Below are 22,692 nucleotides of genomic sequence, written 5' to 3' on the forward strand. Positions count from 1 at the left end.
AACATGTAGCACTATGTGAAGCTTCACAGGCCGATTAAAGAAAATTAGGCGTACAAGCTCATGGATTCTTATTATTTACAAGTTCCTTAGACATCCATGAGGCAAATTCAACAATTCTGAAAACCACTGCCATTTCAAATGATGTACTGAAACCCCTGCCAACACTCAGCACCCTCTGGGATATCCTATCTGGCACCAGTGTCTTGCCCAGCCTCAGCATAATAGAAAGGGCAAACACTAATCGCACTCCTCCAACCCAAACACCGTTAATGCCATACGCCTGTCAAGCTTATGATCAACTGCCTTGAAATGAGCTTGAATGTCCTGCTTAAATGTGTAAAACATTTTTGAAGAAAGTTACATGACTGACATGTTCTAACAGGAGAAGCTTATTCCATCATCTTACATGGTGCTGCTTAATGCATCTGTCAAGCCAACTGTCCCACTTTCTCACACCGGCCCAGGACTGTACATATGACATTCCCACTGGTCCCTGCACTGGATATCCTTTACAGCTACATTCTTGAGAACTTGGGCAACCTCTCATACTTTTGTTTCAGTCTTTCACTCTGCAGGGATCAAAATGCTATACATCTCTATCATATGCTGCTCCCAAACAGTAAAGACAATGCTGCTGTAGGGTCTAGCTTAGGTAACCACTGCAGATACACCTGTAATGTTTCAGTTCTTTAAATACAGACTATTTCCAGGCAAAAGAAACCCATGATAAAGATCTAAACAGAGAGAAACAGGAATTGAATGTTATGTAAACTAATGTCAAGAGAGTGTGCATGCCCAGGACTGAAAGAAGGACAGAACATAGAAGACGAATTGCCTCTGCAGCTAGGCAGAGAAGTTACAACTGGAGTGCCCTACAGTCTATATTAGGACTAATACTAATCAGAATAGAATACAATTCTGCATGTGACAATGTGGTAAAAAGGATGAAATTACAAATAAATAAATGTACACCTCTCTCGCTCTTATATATACACACACACAGACACACACACACACACACTGCTGGAATGAAAACAAATGTACATATATTATTGTAATTGAATTAAATGTATGTATTAATACACGACACTGGGACAGTTTGTTATCCAGCTAGCTAACTTTACAAAAAATAAGGGAAATGGAAATGAGCTGTTAAGCCATTACGGCACCCCACTGTGCTGAATAGGACCAAAGATGGTGGGGCTGGAAGAAGCAAGTCTTTGTTCATTAGCTCAGTAAAAAAGAGGGGAAGCCTCAGGGACTGCCATAAGCATTTGTGTGCATTGCAGCCATCTATGCTAAACTCCTATCTTCAAAAGGGGGATACTATGAGAACCTAGAGTCAAGTGACCAAATGAGGTTATTCTGAAAGCCATCTTGGATGATATATTTTACAGGGAGTAACCTCTGACCGTTTTGGGGAACCCGACTAGAAAGACTGCTCACATATTTCATTGTGCCTTGCTCTATCAAGTAAGTTATTATGGAGTAGTAATTCTCCTAATTCAGTCAGGAATATAATGAATCTTAGAGATTGACGGACAGACTCATACAAAAGAAAAACAATGTTATTTTCAATATTTCCTGTGATTTGAACTCTGTGGTTTACTATAAAACTATTTAGTATTTTCTTGTTCTTCTTATAAAACATATTTAAACTTTTCATTGTGGCTGCTTCTTTTTTTCGAAAATATTTAAGGTTTGAGAGCATTTGCACATATTTGGTGATAACTTTTTTCCTGAAAGCCTTGCTGTTTGGTCAACATTACCATTTGTATTAATATTAACTTCACTCAGCATAATTGGATACCCTTTTAAGAGCCTTATAGTAACCGAGTGGTGGCAGTGAATCTACCTTATAGTCTGGGCAAAGCTGACAAGCGTGGATAATCTGTGCCAGCCTTTCCCAGGGGTGTGTGTCAGTGAAAATTAAATCTCACTGTGTGTCACAGCTACTTGGGCCAGGGACATGAAACAGTGGTTTCACAGTGCCAATGGGGAGCCTTACTGGGGACCTGGAGAAAGACAAATACAGACACCCAGACCCTGGGCTGAGTGTGTGCTCTTAAGGGAAATTGTGCCCAATGCATTTCAAGGGCACAGCCCTCTACACTGTTAGTGGTGAGCATGGGGACTGACATCACATCCATGTAGAAGTTATTGTTAGAATGTGTCAAGTACAAAGTAGACCCCAAGATGCAGAAGTGAGACACACCAATGTTTATATTCTGCTACTAACAGTACACAAGTCTGGAGTAATGGGATACTAGAGACAGAGAGATTCCGAAAGAGTTTGGGCTGTGAAGTGGCAGCCATCCACCAAAAGGTTTTTGCTGCTCTAATCCAGCTTTGCAACTACACATCTCTAGAACTGTTTCTAGCAGTGGTATGCATGTTGATGCTCACATTTAGATCTGAAAAGCACAGACAACAGTTTAAAAGACTAAGGATTTTACAGAGATGTCAGGTGTGCATCTGGAATGTCTACTTCTTTCCCTGGGGTCCGACAGCCTGACTTGAAATAAACACTGTCACAGGACAACAGTCACGAGCCACAAACTCAGCAGGGAGCACATCAGTCTGACAGCCACAAATACCAAAACTCCTCCTCCCATCTAAAACTTAACATACAAATAAGTATTTTTGTAGGGTGGGTGAAGTCCCCCCACCCCCAAGAATCACCTGCTACGTATGCATCTCTGAAAAATCTGTACCAGCTTTTCCAGTGTTTTATGCTGACCTTTGCGCATTTTGCTGTGGTTTCATCACTACCATTAATCTCTATTCCACTGCTGCCAACGTCCCAGATTTCTCTTATGCTGGACTCTTTCTTTCAGTTATCAAGTACCCCTCATCTAGCTTCACTTTCTGGGGGGGGGGCACACTTGACTTAAGACTTCCAACTTTTCCTTACCAGTTTTCTGCAACCTTTTAGTTATCCCAACATTCCTTTTGTTAACATTTCCCTGCAGTCCATCATATTAGCCTTGGTTTTAGGATTTCATACCATTTCGCAAAAATCAATACTCTTCAAAAGCCAATTAGATCAGTCGGTATCCTCCTCTTAAGGAGGATTGCATCCCGTTACTATCCTCAGGACTGGTTCGGTTACACAGACTTCCAAACCTAATTGTTATCTGCCTCTGACAATTCAACATACAAGCCAGTTTCAAGATCCCGAGTGTCTACACCACTGAACAATCTGCGCACCAAGACTAGTATGTTTTGCCATGTTAGGATCTGCCCATTCTTTTCCTCCACCATCTCCCAATACCCTTGCACACATACAGTACAATTCCTGATCCTTTTCAGACACAGTCAGAAAGCTACTCATAATGCCCATTCAGTGGCATTACAAGTCTATGGTTCTAGAACTGCTGACATATCTGCTCCACTGGTTTCCAACAGTGCCTCCTACAGTATCCCCACAGACTCAGCATTAACCAGAACCTAATCCACCTGCCCCTTTTCATTTTACCAGTACTCCTAGTCTACCAGCAACTATTCCATGAAAAAAAAAAAAAAAAAAAGGGGTTCACTCTTCACTCAGTTTGTCTAGAATTACTCTTAATTACTCCTTAAAACTATCGTCAAGATAGGTACTGGGCAGCAATTTACATACAGCTGCAAGCCATTTCTCCCTCAAATTTCTTCTCATATTTTGGTTTCACTACATCACGTGTTAATTTTCAATGAAAGGTATTCCACCAGCAAAACCTAGTGGACAATTTTTTTCTTATTAAAGTAAGAAACTCCTAATAACGCATACACCACGGAAATTCAGTAGCTTACACATTAATGAAGCTTTGTTCCAACAGGTTCCCAAGATGTCATGGCAGGAGTGCTCAGCTATGAGAAAAATTGTGGGGGCTGTTTTTAAGAAAATGCACCCCCCCCCCCCCCCCATTAGCTTCAAGAGCCGAATGAATTTTTTTCACTGTATACTATACTCCACTTTAAGGGTTTATTACACCTGTTTGAAAAAGGGACCAAAACACTTTAATGCCTTTTTCTTTACCACAGGCTTTCTAGGCAAGATCCCACCTAAAGTTAATATCTAGCTCTGAAACTAGATATGCAAAACAAGACAAGACAAAAAAAGGCCACCATAACAAAAATGCCAAATAGTCAAATGCATGTCCTCAGGAGGGCCAAAACTGAGTTGCAAAAAGCTTTTTCTTAATGCACCCGATACAAACACAGGAGACTGAAAGACATTAGAACAGTTGTGTTATAACCAAAGTAATGCAATGAACTCCGAAGAAAAATACACAGTGCAGTTATAACTTAACAGCAAGCCAAGCTACTGCTGCAGTCTAAATTCTGTCCAATTGCTGGCAGTGGGGGGGGGTCACTTTTAGACAGCGAGTTATGCCAGCACCCTGGGTTCATGAACAATTAGCAGACATCTGTTCAGAAAGGGAAAAGGTAAACATCCAAAAATGAAAGCTGTTAAAGAAAATGACAACACCTTGATAACAGAGCACAACTTCAATTTAATGCGACACTTTACTGTTCAGATTTTTTAAAGAATGTGTGGGGAGAGGTCCTTAGATTTTCCTCACAGGGCCGAGGCAATGAGAAGGTCTACTCTGTTCCCCCAAATGGTATCCAAGTTTTCAACTCATCTACACAGAATACATAACTGACATGAAGGAAGGCAAAACAATTTTATTCCCAGATGTTCTGCAGCAAAATAGTTAATATACCAGGCATCTCTTAGTATATGAACAAACATACATCACACTGCAAGGAGGGAAAACTATCCTGCAGTCACTAGTTTAGTGATACTTATCACAAGTACCAAGTGAAAGTAGGAAAACTGTCCTTACCACAACTGCACTTGAGTGAAAATGAGGGTTCTCTAACCATAAGAGTACACAAGGTGATATAGGGGCTCCCCTCCAGTACCCCAACATATGACAGAAGAGATCAAACCTGTAGCGGACAAGGTATGGGCTACAAAGATAAGCTGACTGCATTCTGAAGGTTGCCAACAATGGGTGGGGGGGGAAATGAGGTGGTCTGGGGACACAAACGGATAAAGAAATTAAAGATAACCACGGAAAGCACTAAGCACATGAACACAGACAAAAGTACCATATCTTACAGAACAGCAAAAGAATCAGCGATACAACATTTATAAGCATACAGCAAAGTGCATGAGCATTTACCTTTTCATTCCTTCAAAACTCACATTAATGTTATACATGGACTGTACTAAACACTTCAGGCTGTATATAGGAAAAGGATTTCAATTCTCCTGAGATGTTAACACTTACCCAGTGACCTTATGCCTTACAGGATGACTAATGTTAGGCTCACACTTCCTGAACCACACAACAGCTGTCGCTGGGTTACAGGGACCAGAGTAAGAAAGGAGAAAAAAAAAAAAAAAATTACTTGTCAGATGTGCCATCTGCAGTAGATCATGCCAGTCTGGGGCAAGTGCTACAAGCAGATTCAAATGTGACCACAGGTTAGACTTGGTGGCAAGTCAGAACAAACTGCCACAGTTCACGTCCACAGTAGGATGAAGGAAAACAACATGCTTCTAGGTCTCATTTCATACAGCAGCAGTGAAGATGACCCTCTCGGTATAAGCCAGATAAGATCTGGAAAATATCCTCCAAGATTAAATGACAAGCTTTACCTCTAAATCATGGCTCTACTATAACATTAAATAAAATAAAAAAGAACACAGCTATTAAAAAAAAAAAAAAAAAAAAAAAAAAAAATTGGGGTGGGGGTTTCACATATAAAATCACTTTCTCAGGTATAAGGTCCCTATCACAGAAATAAATATCAACCACACATTCAGTGACACAGCCATTAATATGGCTATTGAGACTATATGCATTAACTGAGACAGGCTTCAACAAGTCTTGTTCTGTAAAACCAGTGTTGGAAGTTATATGAGCTACATCACTGAATATGATTAAATACTTCTGCAAACTGAGACTTAACTTACACCTACATAAAAGCTCTTTTTTTCTCAGGTTATTAAATTTATAACAAGTAATTTGTTTTTATTTTATCGGCGTTCTGCATGTGAAATACAGTAATTCCAAAAAATTGATATACATATTATACATATTTGCTCTACTATAAGATAGTGAACTCTAGATCAGGAAACTTAGCAAAAATCAAAGAGAAAAACCCACACAACAAAAGAGCCTAATCAGAAATGGGCATCAATGTTAATAGAGTTAAAAGCTCGGGTGTCACAGGGGAGAAAAATAAAGAGCAACACTTACTATGCAGCTTTAATTAATGCTCAACTCTTCAGTACACACACTTTAATTCATAAAGATTTATAATGACATGTCTTAACAGTAAATACAAAGGAAAACCATGTTAAATGTGATCATCTGTAGGATATTTCACATTTAATGGAGTAAACTAAAAGTAACAATGCAGTACTGCAAAGCCCTTAAAGGAAAGCAACAACTTCCTACCGTTCAAAAAACTTGGGAGGTCAGGAGACTTTTGGTTCCTTTTCATGGTGCCATTCTTGATTATGCCAAATCACTTCCAGTTAAAGACATTTGCCTGTCATTTCTTCATAAAAGCAGAAATAACAGCATGGTAAATATGACTGAAAAAAGCTCGATCAAGGCAGGCCCACCACAGAATGACAGGGATTCAACACCACAGAAATTAAGAGGTATGGAAAGCTGGGAGCGGCCTTAGGTCAACTGGTGCCCTAGCAAGAACATGGTGGAATGTTTTTAATTCACTAAGACAGGTATGGTAGGGGTCTGGGTCAAATTATTTACTCAGTGTTAAAACAGGAGGCAAATGAAATTGGAGGGAATCAAAACATAGTAGCCACAGGATGAATATGTTTAGCAGCTTGTATCTTTAACCCTGAAAAGGATTAGCCCAAAGACATGGTGTTGCCCTTACAACAGAAGGGCTAAACGAGTCTCCCATTACTAGCTCTCCAAGCAGATAATACTCTTTCCTTACCCTCATAGGAAATTCACTCCCATCCCCAGAAAAGCAGAAGGGCGGCAACTCCCTACAGCCACTCCCTCATGCAACAACTCTTCTTGATATGTGCAGCAAAGGTAGAGGTCAGGAAACGCCATACCAAGTTTGACCAAAATAAGCATGGTTCCTAAAATTTGCAAAGCTAGTGCAGCTGTTGGAACTGTGCAGCAGAAATACAAGCATGCAAGTGAAGAACTACAATCCTTGCAGCCATATTTCTGTCTACCCCACTCAAGTCTGTACTCTAGGCAATGACACTGCTGCCAGATCACTGTATGCCAATAACAGACTGTCAAAAGTGGAACTAACCCTCCACTTCATTAGCAAACACCTACTGCAAACATCTCTTACTACCACATCTAAAACAAAAACATCATTCTAGGACTAAGATAACAAACATGGTGGTTCCTCCCTTTGTCTTCTGTATGTCCAAATTACCACAACTTACCCAATTTTAAATTGTTCTTTAAATTGCTTATGATTTTCAACAGAAATTTAAAATAAAGGCCTTTTTAAAGTAGATGTAAGCACCATTACTACTTTTAAAAACAAAATTATTATTTTTACATTTTACTTGAAAGGAACCCGGAATTCTTCTCGGGGTTATAATCACACACACTGACCTCATGGAATACTGAAATCAGGCTAACAAAAGGAGACTTGCTTCCCTTAACTTACTGAAAAGGGATGCCGTCAACTACACCTTGCAGGTGAACACCTTTGAGAATCACACAAGGCTGTAGTACCAAAACCAAAAGGTCGATGACTGCCCAATTAAGTAACTTGTTTTACATTACCCATAACTCTGTGCTGCAACATGCAGACTGCTAATTAAAGCTATTAAAACATATCAATAAAAACAAACTCAGACGGACACGTGAAACTTAAAAAACCTTCAGGTCGCAAATTGTATATCTAGACTTCTACAACAAGAAACAACAATTCAGTATTAAAACAAACATGTATGGGAACCAACTAATGCATTTCAAAGTACTATATATGTGCATCAATAAAAAAAAATGCACACGTTTTACCTTAACCCTATCTAAAAGCTTTATTTCCCTGCTACACTATCCACTTACTGACATCTGCCAAACAACAGTGCATTCCAGCTATCTGCATATGTCCTCAGTTTGCAGCAAAAGTTAGTCCTGTGGTACTAATCTTGCTAGTGATGATGCAGAAAGATTCAATTCAGAGAGTCACCAGACAAACAGGGAAACATTTTTTTTTAAATAAATCCCTTAGCTCTGCCCCTTTTGCCAACATGCACTCTGCCAGCCCAGAATACTCACATTTTTAGTGCGAGTAACGCATTGAATGCACATGAAGTGTTTGGAAGTCTAGTGGCCAGGACTAGCCCCTAACAAGAGTGTCAGCCACCTGCAAGTGTCAGTCCCTCAATCCTCTAGCACCTATGTTTCTAGTTAAATCCACATCAAATGGGCAGGTGTACACCTTACTCCTAAATCAAAATACTACTACTACTGATAATACAAGGTTTAAAAAAAAAAAACAACCAGCGAATGGAACATCATGCAACAGTCACTGCACACTTACTTCCCAAGCAATGTAAATTCAAATATTACTAATCCAAATAAATCTTTTCCGCTTCCACAAAACAGTTCAGAGCTGACTGAGCCCAATAAATCAGAAACACAAGAACTACAAATATTTTGTTTTAGGAAAAAATACCTTGGGCTATAATTAAATCACAACAAAATATTAGCTATCATATTACACTATGAATGACATCTCATCTTAATACAACTTTTATCTAAATACAAGATAATACAATTAAAAATATGCACTGGTCAGTATGAACACCAGCAAGACATTAAACATTCACTAGGCTCAGACTAGACACACAGGGATGGTATCCAGCAGCAGGAAAGCTAATTTAACCACAGTGAGGAGGCATGCTGTAAGGGTGGGCGAGTTCTACAGTACTACATGAAAGATATCCAATGGGGGTGCACCATTAACATAAGACAGGGTGGACACAACTGCAAGCTTCACTCTCCAACAGGTTACGGGTGAGAACACCATGCACAAACAGGCCTGGTACAGCATTGGCAGCTACTGTCTCATTACTGGATGAGCATTTCTTAGGACTATGGGGTCACAGCAAGGGTGCTGGGATACGACCCACCAATGGCATAAGGACAGCAGACTAGCTGTGTTCCAGAAATACCTGGGGTACTCTGCCATACCCCCATAAGTGCAAAGATTTTCAAAGAATGTCTACATTTTGGTCTGTTCCTCAAAGTTGGGGTTTTCTGGCAAATGGTTTAGGACTGAAGTCACTAAATTATGGCAAACACTTGAATTTCAGACTTCATATGCTTCAGAAAATGCATGCTAATGCAAACCCTGCTATTCTAGCAACAGCAACAAAATCTGTTCCTGATTTTGCAGATTTGTCCCCCAATTATTACTGGCTTTGTACGGATTTCCTGTGCTTGAGAGGGAGGTATGCATACCCACCCACCCACCCACCCACAATTTCATGAATCACATACCGAATGCTACCACACATACTTAATATTCAGCATATCTATAGTGAAGCAGAGATGCATGCGGATGATCAGGAGGTATTCAAGATCCCCACCCCCTGCCATTAAAGACTAGAAGTCTAGTTTTTGTTAACACAACAGTTTGTATTATCAGCTTCAGTTCAACCCCATCTCACCACCCCTCGCCAGTGCAAAAATGTGATCCATTAAACCCTGCCTGGAGCTGTAAAATGTATGACAGCGCACAAGCTCACAAAGTATTCTAAGGTCACTAGTAATAGGTACAATAAAACTGACAATCATCTGCTGTCGAACACAAGTCACTTTACTGCCATACACATTATAACACATGTGTGTGTATATATATATATATATATATATATATATATATATATATATATATATATATATATATATACACACACATACACACACATACATACATACACATATACATACACACATATGTAGGTATGATATATAGTAAAAACTGTCATGCCAAGAAACATATCCAACACTTACTACAATTGTTAAGCCTCTTACAGAAAAAATAGCAGAATGCTCAATAACATTTAGTCTTGTTGGGGGGGAAAAAAAATCAATACACATGCTCTTCCTCCTCCTCTCACCTCTTTCCTGCGGTTAGGAGCCCATGGCCGGGTAAGGAGAGCTGTATCACCCTGAACGACTACAATGTCCTCAACAAAGACGGATTCTGGAAAAGCTTCATCTACAGGAATTTCAATCAACTGCAGGCCTAGTTTCTGTCGCAGGATACCAGTGTAAACACCATACTGGCGGTGGGCCTTTGCCAAGTCAATGTCATCTGGACCCTCCTTTTGACCATCCACTGTTGCTTCGGGCCCACCACCAAAAGAGGAGGGGATTGCTCTCACAATAGCATGAGTGTATTTGCCAAATGTTGATGTGCATGCCATCCTGGAGTGTTTAATGTGTCCCCCCCCTTTTTTTCTACTCAAACCTATAAAAATACTCCCAGCAACTTGTCTCCAATGGTGCCTGCTTATTTACCAAGAGATACTTGGGAGAAAAAAGTACCTCCAACCTGGGAAAGTGGTCGCTCTGATCAACTCAGAAAAAAGTAATCCAGTTGTTCTTCCCAGTCTCTGAAAGGCTAGAATAAAGCCAACAAAAGTTCCAGAAACAAACAAACAAAAAAAAAAGTTAACAATCCTTTGTTTCAGTCGATATCTTTGCTCCCTTCTCTGAAGCGTCTCTTTCAGGACTGGTGTGGCTGCAGGCTCCTTCTCATACAGTGCTGCAAGCAGAGGAAACAAGAGAGAAAAAATGTTTCACTGTTTAGAAAGTGACACTATACAACGGTTTCTACTTGATGCAAATTGAGGTGAAATTTACTTCTGCCTCACCAGTGAGCCTTTTACCTTTAAGTTGGAGAAACTGCTATAAATGAGTTTATTGAAATGCACCCCCCCCCCCTAAACTTTGCATTAGCATTATTAACCGTTACTGTTTTAACCACAATTCTTTAACTTCTAAAGACTACAACAAACCTACAACTACAAAAGCAAGATATTTCAAAAATTAGTTATTTAGAGATTAATGATTTTACCTCTCTCCCTCCTGAGCTACCCAAAAACCTAGAGTTGATCAAATGAAACCAGTAAAAGGATAAAGGAATAACCGGTCAGTTGCCCATTCTTTCTCTCAGCAAATCTCAGGCTTCAATTGCTACCACACCTGCAGATCTGGTGAAAGGCTGCCTATTTAATACACAAAAAATAGTATGCCTTTTTCGTGATTCTCCTTTCTATGCAGGATCAAATCCTACACTTACAGTCTCTTCAAGTTAAACTCTCAGCCTTCCTCTTTCCTTCTACGTCCCATAGATTAACAAGAGAGCTTCTCAAAGACAAAATACAAAGCATATCTAGCAGAATAATGCAATTCACCCCTACCATCTCCCCACCGCCCACCTACAAACTATCGCGATTTCTTTCCTTTCTCCATTGACCGTCTGCGTCTGTTGTTAACTTGCAGCATCCCCACCCACCTATGTTCCAATAAGTAATAATGAACTCCGTTATATTATACTATAATCCCTACCTTTTGCAGGGTCTGTTCTTTTCTGCTTAGCCTGCAGATATCCTGAAATGGGACTAAGAAAAGTCGCTGGCTCTTACAAGTATTTTCCTTCACATTTAGTGACGAGGCGTATTTTTCACACTATTTTCTTCATTAGTGTTTGCCTTCCCTAGATCATTATCTGTACTCATTCCAAGTTCCTAGCGGCCCGTCCCAAATGCTCGCCACCACAATGTCCTACCAGCCCTTCCTCATTTTAGACAGTAAAGTTTTCATTCCTTTCTTAAAGGACTTTTATGATTTATTTGCCTTCCTCCAATTATTCGGGCTCTCGACTCCTCCCTCTCTCAGTCTGAGCTTTCTTCGCAGGTCTGATTGTATTTAAGAATGACGGATAGTTCCTCCCCCGCCCTTAAAAATTGCAGTTTCTGTTATTATTTATTGTATTACACTTTTATTCCATGTCCTTCTCTCGTATATTCGTTAGTAAGGGTTGGGGTTGCCGCACGCACATTGCTGGTATTTTCTTCCTTCACTCGAGCTTTCTCACTGAATAAAAAAATCGTTAAAATTGGCACAAAGAGGGGGGAGGGGCCCTTGTAAATCCCAGTTTAACCATCTGTTTGCTGGTAAGGTTCCCCCTAATAAACTGGATGTGTGACTTTATATTATGGATACTGGGTTCTCTATATATTTGCAAATCTACATTGTGAAACGTTTTGAGATTTTTAACGTGTATGGAAACTTTGCTTGTGTTTGCATTCGACTGATAAAACACGAGCAGTCTGCAAGACTTAGAAAAGCACTGTCTTTTCTATTCATATTGAAATGGACCCCCAAAATGCATATTTTTCATTGGATAGAGCATAGCATGTGACTTTGCATTAATCTGGTTGTAATGTGCAGAAACAAACTGATGTGGAAGAAAATTAGCATATCGGTTCACATAACCTGACCATATTTCCATAACTATCAACCTCTTGGAGAAATAAACATGGGCAAAGCCTAAAAAATTGGGGGACACAACGGTCCAAAAATAGTGAAAATTTTTAAGCACTGCTGTTGCAAACTTAAAAATTGGATAAAATAACATGTTTTGCATTAGCATGAATTTTCTTAAGTGTATGAAGCCTGAGTCTCAAGTATCTGTCATTATTTTTTTTACTCAATCCTAAATGATTTGCGAGAAAAAAAACACAATTTTATGAGAAACAGACCAAAAATATGAGGAAAAATTCTGGACATTCTGTGAAAATCTATATAGTTGACAAGTATGTGATACTTCTCTAACTGCTAGCCCTCAAAATTATGATGTTGTCCTTCAGAATGTTTTGTATAGGTGTAAATTTCACACATGTGGGGGTGAGGGAGTACACCTGTGTGTTCAATAAATACAACATACTGGTGTTACTCCTTTGGTTTAGTATACCAGGTTCATTAATGATGTACAAAAGACCACTGTACAGAAATGTGTGGCTGAAAAGGAAGTATTTGAGCAGACCACTTTCCCAATCAATAGATGTCAGACCATACATCTCAACATTGTATCACAAGAAATCCAGATAAAGCCAAAAATAATGGTGGGGGGTAGACAAAGGCCCAAAACAGGGACAATTTTTAAATACTGCTTTTATAAACGTAGAAAGCTGCAGGAATAAAATGTTTTGTATTGTCATGCATTCTCTGAAGGATATGAAGTCTGAAACTCAAATATATGTCATTATTTATTGAAGTCACTCCTCAATGATTTGCCAGAAACCCACAGTTTTCATGAGGTACAGACCAAAATATGATACAAAAATATGTACATTCTGCAAAAATTTGGACATTTGAGAGGTATGTGTCAAATAAATATATGAATATAGCAGTGATTTCATTTGGTTAACCTAAGGGGATCCCATAATGCATTAGTACAAGGATGAGCTAACTGTGATCCAGCCAAGATGTGCATGATTATGAGATATACTTGGGCTTGTAACTGGTTTGGAAAATAAATAAAATAGGTTCATAGGTCATTAGCTGGCATGCAGTCCAGGAGACCATTGAGGAGCCCGTCACAAATTCCAAATTGACCTAAAGCACCATTTGGATCAATGACTTGCTCCAGGTTACCAAGCAGGTAAATGAAGAGAGAGAGAATCAACCCCTGTACAGTACCACAGGAAATAGCTCCTAACAGGTCATAGTCTAAATCATCAGTGCTATCTGCCAGATAAAATAAAATACATATCAGTGGAGCATTTCTATTGTTTTTATTCTTTTTGTTTTATTTTTTGTCGCATATTTATGCTGTTGACTAATCAGGTAAATTCATTTTTCGGGGTTAATGCAAATGCGCTGTCTGACTTGCTTAGAGTTGCACAGTAGGCTAACGGAGACAGAAAGAATAAAATCTTGTGTCTTTGACTCAGGAAAGCAGCTCAATAAGAGCTTACAGCCTTACTCCTCTGCACTGACAGACAACGCAAATTCTGCTCTCCACTGTGTCTAGAATACTTGGTTACTGAGCGTGATACTTTCCAAATCCAAATATGACACTGCTATGTGATTAAAGAGCTGACAAACATTCAGAACAGTAAAAAAACTGTGTTATACGACCATAAAACCCCCCACCAGCAATTTTAATGACATGTTTGCATAGTATTGACTCACACAAGCTTTCAACTGGTGAAAAAGAAGATACAAAGCAACATGACATTAAAAATTACATCATTAAGTCCGCCAGAGCCATTTGATGTAGCACAACAATCAGCGTGGTCAGTACAGAAGCAAAGGTTTGAATGCTACAGAATAGCAAAGCCGGATAAGGAATGACCATGACATTCAGGTAAACTCCTTATTTCATTGCATGGGCAAAGAAGTTATGACTATTTTTGGTACCTTCACATTTGGTGAGTGACAAACCTTAACATATGAGACAATGATAACAGAGCTAGTCGAACATTTTGCACCTAAAAGAAATGTAATACAGGAATGAAAAAGTTTGCTTCTATAAATGTGGTTCAGAAAGGGAGCAAGTCTGCAAAAGTATTTGTGAAACAATAATATGGATTGGCAGAATACTGCGATTTTGGTGGCACTAAAAATAAGCAGATGAGGTAGGATTGTCATATGTATTGCAGACAGTGAAGTTTCACAGAAATTGCAATTGGAAGCAAATTTAATATCAGAAAAAGCTGTACAAACTGGTTATCCATTTAAATGAATTAAAAAGAAAAGTGCAGATGGCGACAGATTTGAACAAAATTAAACCAAAAAAAAAATATATGGGGACTTCAATATGCTGATGTGTTAAGTGGCAGCCAACAGTAGCTCTCCAAGTCGAGAAATCCAGAAATGTTACAAAAAGTTGGTATTGCACTGACAAGAAAGAAGAAAAATAATCCTTAGAAAGAACACAAATACAAAGAAGAAATGTTGGCAAAAATCTGTCAAAAAAGAAAAGAGAACCAATTGAAAGACTCCAAGGAGAAACAGACTTTGCCTGGCATGGGAAACCCATGTGGTCGATCTAAAAGAAATGACAGAAGGGTTGGCTGGTACAAAATTGGAAGAGAAGATAGATAAAATATATACAAAAGTCTAAAATTAGTGGGACACTAAAAGGAAACATCAAAACTAGTAACAAAAAAGTACAAGAAATCGAGGAAACATTGACAAGGCATGCAAAGTAAAGAACACAGTTTCAGAATGCGTAATTAAAATAAAAATTAGCACAGCAACCCAAGAGGAAGTAATTATGAAACTGGGTAAACCTGAGAATCATTCAAGAAGGGAAAACTTGTGATTCATGGCCATCCTGAAAAATGTTGAGGGTAATGACTGTAAATGTGCATACAAAAATATCTCAATGACTGGACTGGTATCCCAGCACAAGAGATTATGATAGAAAGGGCTCACAGAGTTTATGCCTCTAGCTTTGTGCAAAAGAGATTGCCGCATCCTATTTTAATTAAATTCAGTCATTTCACCAGATGGAGTAGATACTGTCTTCATTGTGTAAAAAAGAAAGACATTAAGGATAAGAAATTATAAGATTGTGTGAATAGTGATTACAATTCTTCAACGAGGCAACAAAGGAACAAATATGTTCCAGCAATCTAAAAAATGTAAGCAAATGGGTAGTAAATTTAAATGATTGTATCCAGCAGCATTTCATACACTGTATCCCAAATGTAGGAACCACAGAAAAGGAGACATGGGATGGTAAGAAATGAGTGAGATTATATGACTACCCATTACAGATATAACTATATTACTTGCAATGGTAGACAGTTGTACATTTTATCAACAAACTTTCTATTTTACGCTGATGCTGGAAGACTAGAGAACCTTTAAGGAAAGGATCTAGAAGAGGGGGGAATAATCACAGGAAAAAACATGAAAGGGATTGGTGATGTACACAGTTCTTGGCAACTCCCAGAGGTATCATCACGTGGTTACTCAGGAGAATTTCCAAGTTAATAAAAATAAACCTATAAGCAGCATTTCACATCTATTTCAAGAGTTAAGCAAGTTTTTGACTGCTGAATTGGCTTTCCTTTAAGGAACCTACATAGTAACTAGGAGAAGTTTTGAGACTAGCGATTACGGGGGTGAAACACTGGGTGCAAAGTAACAAGATATAAAGAAGCAAACTGTCCAACTTGGCTAAGAACGGTGATGGTCGCAAGCAAAAGTAAAGGGTGTGCTGTGTGGCAGCTGGGGTTAATAAAGAACAATAGTTGCAAGAAAGTTATTTTTGGGATCAAATATGTGTTTTGGGGTAAAGATGGCAATAATGGCCATGATGGCCACAGAAGCTAGAAGAGGCAGGGATAGATAGAGAGTGCAGACTGGCCATTAGAATAAGTCTCCGTTTGTTTCTCTTCTGCTATCAAGCTGAAGTTTGGACCAGGGATTCTTTTTTGTAGCAAGTGTTTCACATGTAACCATGGAATTCATCTTTCTAGACCAAAGAAGGCATCAGGGCAACATAGGGTAAACATGTTCAAGACTAAGATTGATAAGAAATCATTAAGTATTATGTGAATAATCAGATAGTCAGAGAGGAAATATTCTACGAGAAGAAGTGCTGCAGGTTAAAGATCAGCAAGAAAGATCAGGGAGCTAAAATGAAACTTTAGATTAGTTATTGTGAGAAACATAAACTGAATTTCTTTAGATTAGTTCTGGTAAGAAACATAAAATGAATTTCCTAATTTGGGAGAGGGGAGGAAGAGAAACAAAATAGTATTTAAGTGGATGACTTGATATGAGAATGTTAAAGATGAAAAAGAGTCAATCTCAGAAGGAGAATTGCTGAGAACAAGTGTTTACTCCAGTTAAGAAAGAATACAAGACAGACAATTGCGTATATAGTTTGAATGTTTGTTGAGTATGTATGGTTTATAAAGTTACTAACAGAGGAATGGGTTTAGGATTGTTTGTGAAATATGTTAGTTCAGTAACATCTAGGCAAAAGTATGGTGCAGTGCCAGAACATCTGTCAGGTCAAAGGAAAAAGGAATGAAATCAAAGTAAGGCAAAAAGTGGTAGATATCATGTGACTAAAATAAAAATGATACAATGGAAAAGGGAAGTAGACATGAATGGACAGATTTCTATTTTGACTTAATATCAATTGATTGCTGCACTATGAGAAAAAAAGATAACATTTTAATCTGCATTTATAAGAGTGGAGTAAACATTTATAAGGTGAGGCCAGTTGGCAAAATGGTTAAGATCTTCACCTCTTATGCGCAAGACACAAAGTTCGATCCTGACCTCCATCCAGTGCCTGTTTGGAGTTTGCATGTTCTCCCTATGTCTCATATGCTGAGTGTTTCCGTCTCAAATTCACCCAAGAATGGAGCTGTAAGCAGCAGCACAGACTCTACATGGTGCCCTATAAAGGGAATAGTTGTACAGTGCAACAACTTTGGGCATATACTGTGGTGCACAGCATCCTCATGACAGCAGAACATGGATTCCGGACTGAGCTCTGTGGCAGGGCTAACCACTCACCAGTGTAAAAATATGTCTCTAAGTGATTCAGTCGTGTTGACTAATGTCGCCAAAATGGACAAGGTATTTGCTGGTGATACACTAGGGGCCCTTGCTAATGATGGAGGTGTGTATGTGCCCCTATTGGCCAGTATTTGTCCACTATAAAGCCCAGCAGCTCTGGATCATTAAGTAACTCAGTTGCCCAACTTGAGTTACCTAGAATAACTCTGTTTTTTTTTTTAATTTTTATTAGATTTTAAATAAACAAATTGATCATGACAATAATTGTATTTAGAAATGTGTGAGCATAAAATAAAGAAGAATATGAACAAGCGTAAACAAGAAAACCCATTTATAAGAGTGTCTACTAACAATGAAAATTCTCTAAAAAATTCCAGTACATTACAATTGATATGAGCATAGCTATTTTTATCAAGCAGTTCTGAAATTTGTCCATGTATTATAGTAGGAGGTGATTCTAGTAGATCTTGATTTAATGGTGATAATTTCCAGATGGCATACTTTGGTTGCAATATTTGTGAATTCTTTGAAAGAGGGTATAGCTTCATTCTTCCAATTCTTGGTTATAACTTTCCATGCAATTGATAAAATGGACCATAAAAGAGGACATTTCATTCTTTAAACACAAACAGGAATAGGGGTGTTAAAAAGAATTAATGGCTTAGCTAAAACAAAATTGTCCCCAAATAAAGCCTGCAAAAAAGATTAATGTGATTCCAATAAGGTGTAAGCACAACACAATCCAAGAACATGTGTTAACAATCTGCTTTAAGCTCCTGTTTACATCTCCAACAAGCTTGCTTCTTTTTAAACATTAATTCAATTTTATAAGGTATGAAGAAAGATCTGTGCATGAATTTCCAAGTAAAAAGTTACCATCTAAGAGAAGAAGTTGTCTGTTTGGAAGATATTAAAATGATTTTTTATCTTCTTCATCTGGAGGTCTGTTATTAATGTACATAAAATAGTTCCAGTAATTGTCATTGCAACTTTTTGTTTCTTTCCTCACCACTCTATATGATTTGGATAAGAAATCCTCTCCCAGTGTGTTTTGTTGTATTAATAATATTAAAAATTCAATTAATTTTGGGAAAAGATCTCTTACCCTTGGTTGCATTAACTTAATTTTACCTTCTACATATTGTCTGCAAGATTGCACATCCAACCATATATCTTTGCTTAAATCAAAATCTGGACTAAAAACAACCAATCTGCTAAACACGAATTAAGAATTGCTACACTCAGAGCAAGATCACTGAAAGGATGCAGCTTAGAAGTGGATGATATGGTGGTAAGGAGGAGGATGGGCATCCTATTTATCCAGGAGAAAAGATGGAAGGGCAGTGCAGGAAAACCACATGCCTTAGGATCCAGAGTCTCCTACTGAGACTCAGGACAAGCTAGAAATGGTGTGGGACATGACAGTGAGGGATGTCATCAGAATTAACGATAGCCTCATTGCAGTCAGACTCCAGCCTAATGATAGAGCAGTAGTGGAATGTAAATTATTTTATGACTTCCACCATTTGCCAAAGGATTTGAGGTCTATGTATTTTCACAGGTGGATGCTAAATACTGCTAGCTTTCAGCAGTGGTGGTTCTACCTGGGATAGAGTCAGATGACAAGAAATTATGTCATTCTGCAAGCTATTGCAGCAGTAATATTTCAGATATTAATTTAAGAACTCTCTGAGAGAGTGAGATAGGATTTTTTTTATTTTATCTTTGCCCTGACAACATCAGATAGAGAAGCCACTCATCAAATATGTCTTGCTGCTCTAATTAAGTGTACTAGGGAACAGTATATCCGCGGTGGTGGTGCTGCGGTAGCATTGTCGCCTCACAGTAAGAGGCTGTCCGGTTCAATTCTCAGCTAGAGCATCTTCTGCATGGAGACATGTGTGAATGGGCGTACCTTTGTTGAAGGTTGTGTGTCAGGGCTGGCAACTCGGCACGTAAAAATCAACTGCCAATCATTAGCGGACCGGAGTTCCGCCGTGGTGACCCCTAACTGGGAAAAGCCGAAGGACACAATAACTAGGGAACAGTATAATTATCTTAGATTCAGTCAGGAATACAGCAAAGCTTAGCTTAGATGTTTTTCTTTATTTATTTGTGACTGTCCTGCAATGTTGTTTTAAATATTTCCTGTGGTTTTGAACTCTGATATTACAGTACATATATATTTAGTATTGTCTTGTTCTTTTATTATTTATTATCAAATATATTTAAACATTTCATTGTAGCTGATCTTTGTGAGACATATTTAAGTTCTGAGAGTACTTGCATATTTATTTGGTGTCACTTTGTAGGTCACTCCTAATAGCCTTGCTCTTGGTCAAACTATCATTTATATTGATAATAACATTACACAGTAAGATTGGACACCCTTCATTAAGGGCCTTAAAATAGCTAATAAAGAGGTGGCTGGTGGCAGTAATAACTATGTTATAGTCTGGGCAGAAGGGGCCATAGTTAGTAAACCTGTGCCAGCCTTTCCCGTGTGTGTGTGTCAAACAAATCTCCAGGAGTGTGTGTTTCAGCTACTTGGGCAGGGAAATGAAGCACTGGTTGGACAGAGAGAGTGTTGGAGGTCTTGGCTTGACCACTCGGCTGAGATATCAACTCTATAGCTGTGCCAGTGGAGAGTCTTATTGAGGATCTGGAGAAAAAGGGAGAAACCAGCCCTGGACTAACTGTGGCCTCTGTGTGCCCTTAAGGGAAATTGCACTTGATGCAGTGAGTTGCATCTGGAAATAATGTGTGCACCTGTCATCCTCCCAGTGTACAACCCCCACTGGTACTAGTGGTGAGGATTGAGGCTCCTTTATTACTGGGCCAGAGGTGGGGTGTCGTAACAACATCCCAAGAAACTGATTTAGGCAGTCGTGTGGTAGTTCAAAGTCCCAGAATTAGTGCAAGCTATGTACAAGGACCCAACGACTCAAGTATGAACAGTGTTCGGTCCCACAGAGGGGTTCCCAGTGGGAGTGGGTGTGCACCAGGGTTCATCTCTGAGGCCACTGCTGTTCATGGTGGTGATGAACTACATTAGCAAACAGGTCAGAGGAGAGAGATCAGCAATGTTGCTGTATGCAGACGATGTGGCATTACAGGCAGACTCTGAGTAAGAACTTCAGCAAAGTATAGGGGAATGGAATGCAAAACTGAAGGCACATAGGATGAACCTGAGTACAGATAAGACAGTTGTAATGGCAGCAAATGGTGGAGTTCAGAAGAAGCTGAGAATTGAGATACAAGGGAAAGTAGTGGAACAGGTTAACAGCTTTGACTATCTGTGAGGGGTGGTTGAGGAGAAGTGAAGTCTGAATGAGTAGGTCAATGCTAGAATCAGAGGGGCTGCAGCCAACTGGCACAGTGTGTCAGGTGTAGTGTATGACAGGAGAATGCCAAAGAAGCTGAAAAATTAATTGTACAAAACAGTGGTGCGACCAGTACTACTGTACTGCATGAAAACCTGTGCAGTAAAGGCAGGGTAGTTGAGGAAGTTAGAGGTGATGGAGATGAAGTGTCTAAGACAAGCTGTAGGATGTACACTGTAGGACTGATGAAGAAATTAGGACATAAGAGAAGAAGCCAAAGTAGCTCAAATTGCAGAAAAGGTCAAAGAGAACACATTATGGTGGTTCGGGCACATGTGCAGAAAAGAAGAAGACAGTCTAGTGAAGAGTATTTGGAACAGACAGGAAGAAGGGAAGAGGAAACAAGGACATCCAGCAAAAGAGGTGAATGGATTGCTTGAGAGAAGATTTGTGACAGACAGGCATGAGTGTCGAAGAAGAGAGGGCAGTGGCATTGAATAGAAAGAGATGGCGACAGTTGACACAACCCCTGACCCCCTGTAGAAAATAGGAAAAAGTGGATTGATGATGATTATAAGACTGGAATAAATACAGCTGTACTCCAGGGACCTATTTGGGTGACAAGGAGCACAATAACTTGATTAAGAGAAGTAACTGGATTTAGGTAGGTTATAAATGGAGGCTGGCACCAGGTTCATTGGGAAATGAAGGGACATATTGAATTAGCATTATTTGTCAGCTAACATTTTGTACTTTTATTTAATAATTTGTACTAACATGAATGGTTATTAATCAGGGATATGTGTATATGAGGCGCATATGAAGCTCCTGATTATTATATTAATTCAAATTTAACACTGGATGTTTGTTAATATTTAAGTGTTTTGGGGCTTCAAGTGAACTGTTGATATATTTGTTTGAGGCATTTAAGTACGCATTTAATTGAGAGTGGTGAAGGCAATTGTTTATTTCATTTGCTGCATTCATGTTCCTATAGAAAGGAAAAAAACTGAAGGGATTTACAAATTACAGGGTTGATGCTGTTCAATATTGTCTATAAATGGGTTCTTTCTATTATATACGTATGACAACTTTTGAGTGGAAACTATTAATATAAATAACTTTGGTTTACAGGATATTGTGCCAATAGTGGCATACATTTAAAGTGTTAATTATTGGGCCACTATTTGGGGACAACAGACATTATAGAGATCTAACACTGTTTCCTTGTTGGCTACTGACCCATTTTAGTCAGGCTTGTTAGTGTTATAATAAGACCTACCCTTTGGATATAACTGTATCCCGCTATAGTCCCAGCCACTTATTAGTTTTCTCTGGACAATCACTCCTTCTTGGCTCTCCACATATGCTACAACCCTCCTACAATGCGATACACATCTGCAACCACTATTACTCCATTTGCCCTACTAATCTCTCTCTCCTGTCTTACCTATCTCACACTATTTCCTAACCCTTACCATACTACTCTCACACACTCCACGGCATCATACCATCCTCCTCACTCCCCTTCTTACTCATCCATCTCTCATGAACTGTTCTCCTCCAACCCAACACACCTATTCAAACCTAAGCTACTCCCCTCCCCAGCCCCCTCCACTCATCTCTCATACTTTACAGCAAAAAAATCACTCGTCTCACACAACCTATTCTACCTAACCCCACTACATATCCTAACTCTACTCCTCCACCATACCCGTCTCTCACTTGCCGGTAACATCCACCCTAACCCCGGACCAACCTCTATCACTAATGTCACTAAACCC

The 22,692-nt window shown here is 39.0% G+C and overlaps 1 protein-coding gene across 8 annotated transcripts in view; it reads right to left on the reverse strand.

Moving 5' to 3' along the window:
* The window catches only part of DDAH2 (dimethylarginine dimethylaminohydrolase 2), a 385,101-nt gene extending 372,969 nt beyond the window's left edge, over positions 1-12,132 (reverse strand). The window contains exons 1-2 of one of the 8 annotated variants that reach the window (XM_044083232.1): positions 11,598-12,132; positions 10,142-10,791 (exon numbers count right to left, since the gene is read on the reverse strand). In XM_044083232.1, coding sequence (XP_043939167.1) covers positions 10,142-10,450 — 309 coding nt within the window. In that variant the 5' untranslated portion in view covers positions 10,451-10,791; positions 11,598-12,132. Of the gene's footprint in view, positions 1-8,078; positions 8,102-10,141; positions 10,792-10,900; positions 10,920-11,103; positions 11,469-11,597 lie in introns of those variants that run through there. The other 7 variants (XM_044083225.1, XM_044083229.1, XM_044083228.1 and 4 more) reach the window with 7 other exon arrangements.
* Between the last annotated feature and the right edge of the window lie 10,560 nt (positions 12,133-22,692).

The sequence above is a fragment of the Protopterus annectens genome, chromosome 9.part0, assembly GCF_019279795.1.
Source record: "Protopterus annectens isolate FY-2018-M chromosome 9.part0, PAN1.0, whole genome shotgun sequence".
Lineage (NCBI taxonomy): Eukaryota > Metazoa > Chordata > Ceratodontiformes > Protopteridae > Protopterus > Protopterus annectens.